Source organism: Falco punctatus, assembly GCF_963210335.1.
Source record: "Falco punctatus genome assembly, chromosome: 14".
Classification (NCBI taxonomy): domain Eukaryota; kingdom Metazoa; phylum Chordata; class Aves; order Falconiformes; family Falconidae; genus Falco; species Falco punctatus.
In genome coordinates this window covers 11,108,423-11,114,494 of record NC_137594.1, presented here as the reverse complement: position 1 = coordinate 11,114,494, position 6,072 = coordinate 11,108,423, and the positions used below count along the sequence as shown (strand labels likewise).

The following is a 6,072-nucleotide window of genomic DNA, read 5'->3' as shown; positions in this document are numbered from 1 at the left end:
AAACAAAGTAGATTTATTTAAAAAAAAAAAAATCAAGCCTACATGAAGTTCCTCACTGCTAGCAGTTCCCTGTCCGGCTGATGAATGCTAACAGTATAACTTTCTGCAACAAGACACTCTTTCTCCTTTACTTTCCTCCCCAAATGTTAAGTGTAACTAGCATCACGAAACAATCTCTACACTTAGATTTCCATGTGTAACCAAAGTATGCAAGTTTTCCGTCACCACATTTTAGAGGCATGCTAATATATACTTCAATCGGCTATTCTTGGAAATAAGCACAATGTGATCGAACGAATTTGGTTTTTCACCACATGCAAGGAAGACTGTTGCATAATAACACACTTTCACCTGTAGTAAAAAAAACCCAACCAACAGACTTTCCATCTATGCCAAGAAATATAATTTATTTAAACAATCTCTGATCTGGGTCTTCTTGCACAAAAACAAATTCTTCAAGAGGGGTTTGATGATTTGTTGGCCAACAGCTTCTCTCACATGTATAAACTATAGCAGTTCCAAATTCCACTGACAGATCTAAAAACAAAGCAATAAAGGTATGTAATGCAAAGGTATGAAAAATGACTTAACTAAGGGCCATTGCTTATTGCTATGCTTCAATCTTTGCCAATTCAGGAAATTTTTCATATTCAGTCTCCTATGTACATAGCATTTTCTAACTTTAAAGATTTTTAAAGCAAGCTGACTCAGAATTTCCAAAGAGCTTCTTAACTGTCCGCAATCTTATCTGATGATATTTATTATTTTCCAAGGCCTCGTTTAAGAGGCAATAAAGACCAATTACTCCCAAGGTCATGGAATTATCTATACTGCTGTTATTGAAGTTCATTAGTGAGCAAATCAAGTTGTAATCACAGAGTATCCATAAACCAGAGTTATAATCTTTTGCTGAGTGAAATCTATAATGGAAAACAGTTGATTCTATGTAAGATGATCATTGTAGCTAATTAAACACATCAGCAAGAAACAATCCAAACTGCAGTTTACTAAACTTTACCAAGAAGGTGACTGTTTCTAGTATTCATTCAGCTAAATCAAAGGTCACCACCTGAATCGCTCTGGAGCATGCTGACCAGCGCTGGCATGAGTTGAAATTCAAATACTCTTTTGCTTCCACAGTTACTGCAGGCTGGAATACCTTCACTAATGTTGGCTGGAGGACACGTTATGAATAAAGGCTGGCCACCCCTGGAGTACCTACAACAAGAAAGGAAAAAAGTAATTTTTTTAAAATCTAATTTTCATAGAAAAACTTGTATGTTGGCAACAGTTGGGACTCTGAAACCTCTGAACTTGCTTGAAGTAAAAAACATTGTTATGCGCCAGAATCGTTGTCTAAGCTTCAGATGAGCCATCACACAAAGAATAAAGATGGGGGGGAAATATTTGGAAGGCCAACACTTGGAAAGTCTTAAGGAAACACCTGGATTTAAAAGAGACAAATGCTTTGAACTGACACCTGCAAAATACGCTGTAGCTGACTCCATCAACCAAACTACACTTTCCTGAAAATCAGAATGCTAATCTGTGGCAGTTGAAGATACTCAACATAGAATAGGTCTCAAAACCACTGTAGTTATGCCACAGAAACAACATCTTATTTATAAGAGCTCCACAACTAACAGGAAACCAACATCAAAGATGGTTTCCACTGAATGTCAACAGAGCCCAGGAGAAATAAGGGTCTAAGAGGCGTACTCACCACAGCCATGAAGGGGAATGGGAGGGCCACGTAAAGATTATAACTAGAACTAGTGACAGTCACAGGGATCACCAGAGGTGATGTTTTATAGGAACGGAAAATTAAAAGAGCATAATACTACAAAGTGATAGATCCAGTGGAAAAAACATTTTCTGAAAATATAACTTGCACTCTGCATTTAATACGTTTTCCCTATCATTTCTGATAGATAATTAATGAAAGTTTCTAATGCTTCTTATCTGTGTAACCAGCCCCTCAGACTTTACCTCCTCATCAAAAAGGTACGAGCTAGTTCCACCTGGTTCTGGAAACTTGATAAACAAAGGTCCTGTCACTACACTGAGACAGCTTGACCAGCTAGGCTGCATTGGACTCTCTGGAACAAAGAACTTAAAAACTAACCCTTGGTAGGATCCATTAAAACTATGTGTATTATTTGGTACTATGAATAATTTATTATTTGAACTCTTTGTTATACTTGCATTCAAAATTCACTCCTCTTTTGGGAAAGCAGCTGCTGTGAGGTTAAACCTGCTTTTGTTCTAGGAAAAGCAACAGATTTACAAGAACTAAAGACTGCAGGGTCCTGAGGGGTAATCACAGTAACCCCCAGAACAACTCAGGCTTTAGAACAAGTAATCTCTTACTTCAGTAACATGTCAAGGACTGAGATGTAAGCAATTAGGGTAAGGTTAGAAATTTTCAGAGGTGCAGACAGCCTTGGAAGTCTATCACAGCGGCATACCGCTCACTGTGCATTATACTTTCAACTCAAAACTGTCTCCTGAAAACCTCCATGTCTGGATTTCTGTGAACCTTCAAAGACAGTCTGGGTCTGTTCTCATCAGGTCTTATGTTGAAGAATGTCTCCCACAGCCAGATCTGGGGCCTCTGATCCTGCTTTGCTTCTCATTTCCTTACACTTTGTATAAAAAAAGCCCAACCAGGGACTGAAGTCTGACCACACAGGCATGGCAACAGCTCTCTTAGCAAATTATTTGATTAATAAAAACATACGTGTATTTCCAATGAAATAGTTTATTTACCAACAATCTATTCTGTTAGTACATATATGTACTAACACACACAGATATGACCTGTATTTCCCTGTTACAACCAGATGATAAACATACCTCAGAATCTGTTCAGGACACACAGATATTCTTTTCATAAATTTATGGAACGTGGGGTCCCTGCTTTTGACTTCGCTCTTCTCGTATTTTTCAGTATCACCTTCGCCTGCATAACTATAAGAAAAACAAGAAAGGAAACAAAATTTCCAGTAAGATTTTCAGTACAATAAGCATGCTTTAAATATGCAATGGTTACAATACATTCACATTAAATGACACTAAGTACACTGAAAAAAAATTATACATGTTAAATTAAGAGTCACTTCCCTTTAGAGCTTGCAAGTGAACATTTTGCTTCTAGTCTTTCAGTTTCTGGTGGTTTACAATTACTAACGGTGTTTCAAAACTACCTGCATGAGATTCAAATCCACCAGATACCTGCTTGAAAAAGCCCCAAACAACTCAATCCTTTAGTAACCTCTCAGAAGTTTTTTTAGCTTTTATAGTATGATGTCTTTTTAAATTTTGAATTAAGTGTAATTAAGCAGTTCTATGATCCTATACAGGTCAACAAAACTCAACTGTAACACCGCTTCTAAAGAGCATACTATGCAGACTCTGCAATTGACAGTGGCTTTAGTTATCAAGAAAGTCAATGTTGTTCACAATTCAGGAAAATTCACTGTACTTGTTAATACAATCAAAAGACAAATGTCCTGGATATGTGCTCGCTGTGATCACCTAAGTTGATACTGGAAATATTTCCAGTAACTACATTCAAAAATTGTTTTTCAAACACCTTCACAAAATCTTCAGGAGTCTTACCATCATCCTAGCCTCTAGCCAAAATCCCTAAGTAATTACACTCTTAATAATGCAAGTGGAATAGAAGAAAAACTTTAGCCTTGTAAAGAAAAAACCAAAAAGGCAAACGTTTCAATATAAGCTCGTGTCATTTAGCATAAAATACTGTTTAAACCACACTGGTTTAGTTTCAGAGATTGACAGTCCACTGCTCTGTCTGGAGCCCAAGGACATTCCAACTGCACAGTCACTCAGAAAGAGATGCATCTCCAAATAACTCACAATCTGTCAGAACTGGGTGCATTGTTATGATCTCCCAGCAAAGCACTACACACCAATGATTCCTGAAGGAGCCAGTTACAAACAAAAAGCATTCAGATTTGGAGAGTCAGATTTAGATTATCAATCAGCATACAGGAAACTACGTAATCCCTTCAGTTTCAGCATGAAATCCAGACCCGTTCTCACCTTTCTGACATCAAATGTTGCAAATTAACACCCTCTCTCTGCTGATACTCCTTCCATAGCTCATCTGCATGATCTGTATCAATGAAACCAGAGTAGTCTTCCTCATCCACAACACTAATGTAAAAGGGCTTGAACACAGGAGCTGAACTAGATGTTGCCGTTACCATTCCCTCACTGACTGGAGAGTGTGCATTCAGGGAACCTGACCCGTCCACAGCCTCAGACAAGCGAAGCTGTTGGAACTGGGATGCACAGTCCACCTCTCTGGACAAGGAGCTGCTCACCGCGTCATTTAAACCAAGCAGCTGAAGGGAAGCACATGCAGGAGATTCTGCTCCATCACAGACTCCCCAGTCATCTGCTTCATCACACCAATCCTTTGCAGCAAAGTTAGATTCTTGTTTCTGCGAAGGGAAAGAAAAAAGAGCATTGTCAAGATGAGCCACCCTAATGCACTTCAAATACAGCTTCATAACAGGTAAGAAAACTAAAACCTTCACCTAATGCTTAGTGTTATTTCACCCATTTTCCTCACAGCGGTACTTACCAGCACACCCACACCTACTTTTCACAGCAGTGTAGTTATGGCAAAAAACACTGCACACTAGAGAACTGGAACAAGAATTCACTGGCTTTTTGAATAGCCTTTGTACATCATGTTGCCATACCTTGGCTGCTGGCAGGACCGCTGACAGTTTGGGTACATTTACTTGAAGCACAGTCCCTGCGCCACAAGTAAGCTCAAAGGACAGAATACGGAGGAAAATAACAACAACAATAAGGATAATACCATCATCATTTTATCAGAGTATAAGCTTGTTTACCACAGACCAAGATTTACCACTTTCTGCCTGCCACCTGTGACTGCCACCCTCCTCTTTCAGCCTTAAGCCAACATGCAGTTTTTCTTCACGAGCTAAAATACCAGAAGTATATTAATGAGAACCAAATCAGATTAATGAAAACTGATGATAAATTTAAAGAAAAATCTATAAAAATTAGAAAATCGGGCATCTTAAAGATCAAACCCCCAAAACCTAAACAGTACAGCCGAGCCATTTAAAGTTCAAAAGTAACGTTGAGGTAGCTCAAGGAATTAAGGTACTAAATATCAGTTTTGAGCATAGAGTTGGCTGCGGTCTCTGCTGGAACACAAGCCTAACGCAGCTCGGAAACACGAAGTTAATCCTCTGGTAAATCCCGCGCAGTGCTCACCGTGACCCGCCGCCGGGGCCGTGCCGCAGCCTCCTCCCCCCGCCCCCGGCCGCCTGGGGGGGCTGCGGGTACCCGACAGCGCATACAAAAGGCGCCCCCCGCCCCCACCCCCGCCCCCCGGTACCTGCTCCGCGCCGCGGCCCGTCGCCCCCTCCGGCAGGCTCTGGGCGCGCAGCACCGTCCAGCTGCGGCGGGCGGGAAAAAACAGAGAGCGGGGTCAGGGCGCGCGCGGCCGGTCGCTGCCGCGCGCGGTGCGGTGCGGTGCGGTGCGGTACTCACCCGCCCGGCGCTCCCCGGCAGCCCGTCCCGGCACAGGCGAAGACGCTGGCGGCGCGGTGGCAGGGGGAGCCGGCCAGCGGGCAGTACACCTGCACCAGGAGCGCCAGCTCCCCGCCGCACAGCCCGCAGCGGGGCCGGCCCGCCCGCACGCGCGGCACCCAGTCCTGGAAGAGCAACAGCACGGGCGCCGCTGGAGACGCGCCGAGGGCGCCCCGACAGCCGGGCGGGCCGCCACCCCCTTGGGGCAGGGTCCCTCCGCCGCCACCACCCTCCCCCCCCGGCCCGCCCCTACCGCGGAGCCCCCCAGCTTGCTGGTGGCCCAGGCGGGGGGCTGCCCGCCTCCTCGGCACGGCCCCACCATGGCGGCGTCGCGCAGCCCCAGCAGCACGGGCGGCCCTGCCGCCATAGCAGCGCCTGGCTACGGCGGCCGCCGGCGGACACGCGCCGCCGGATCGCTGGGCCCGGCCCGACCGACCGGCGAGGACGCGCCTGTGCGCATGCTCGCGGGGC

General features: G+C 44.2%; 1 protein-coding gene across 1 annotated transcript; it reads right to left on the bottom strand.

The window, feature by feature from the left end:
- Nucleotides 1–386: 386 nt before the first annotated feature.
- On the bottom strand, nucleotides 387–6,054 carry PDCD2L (programmed cell death 2 like). The gene is made up of 7 exons (XM_080365026.1): nucleotides 5,855–6,054; nucleotides 5,563–5,726; nucleotides 5,408–5,468; nucleotides 4,069–4,472; nucleotides 2,857–2,970; nucleotides 1,070–1,218; nucleotides 387–537 (listed from the first exon to the last, which is right to left on the bottom strand). The coding sequence occupies exons 1-7, from the start codon at nucleotides 5,966–5,968 to the stop codon at nucleotides 407–409; spliced, it is 1,137 nt and encodes a 378-aa protein (XP_080221152.1). The 5' UTR covers nucleotides 5,969–6,054; the 3' UTR covers nucleotides 387–406.
- Between the last annotated feature and the right edge of the window lie 18 nt (nucleotides 6,055–6,072).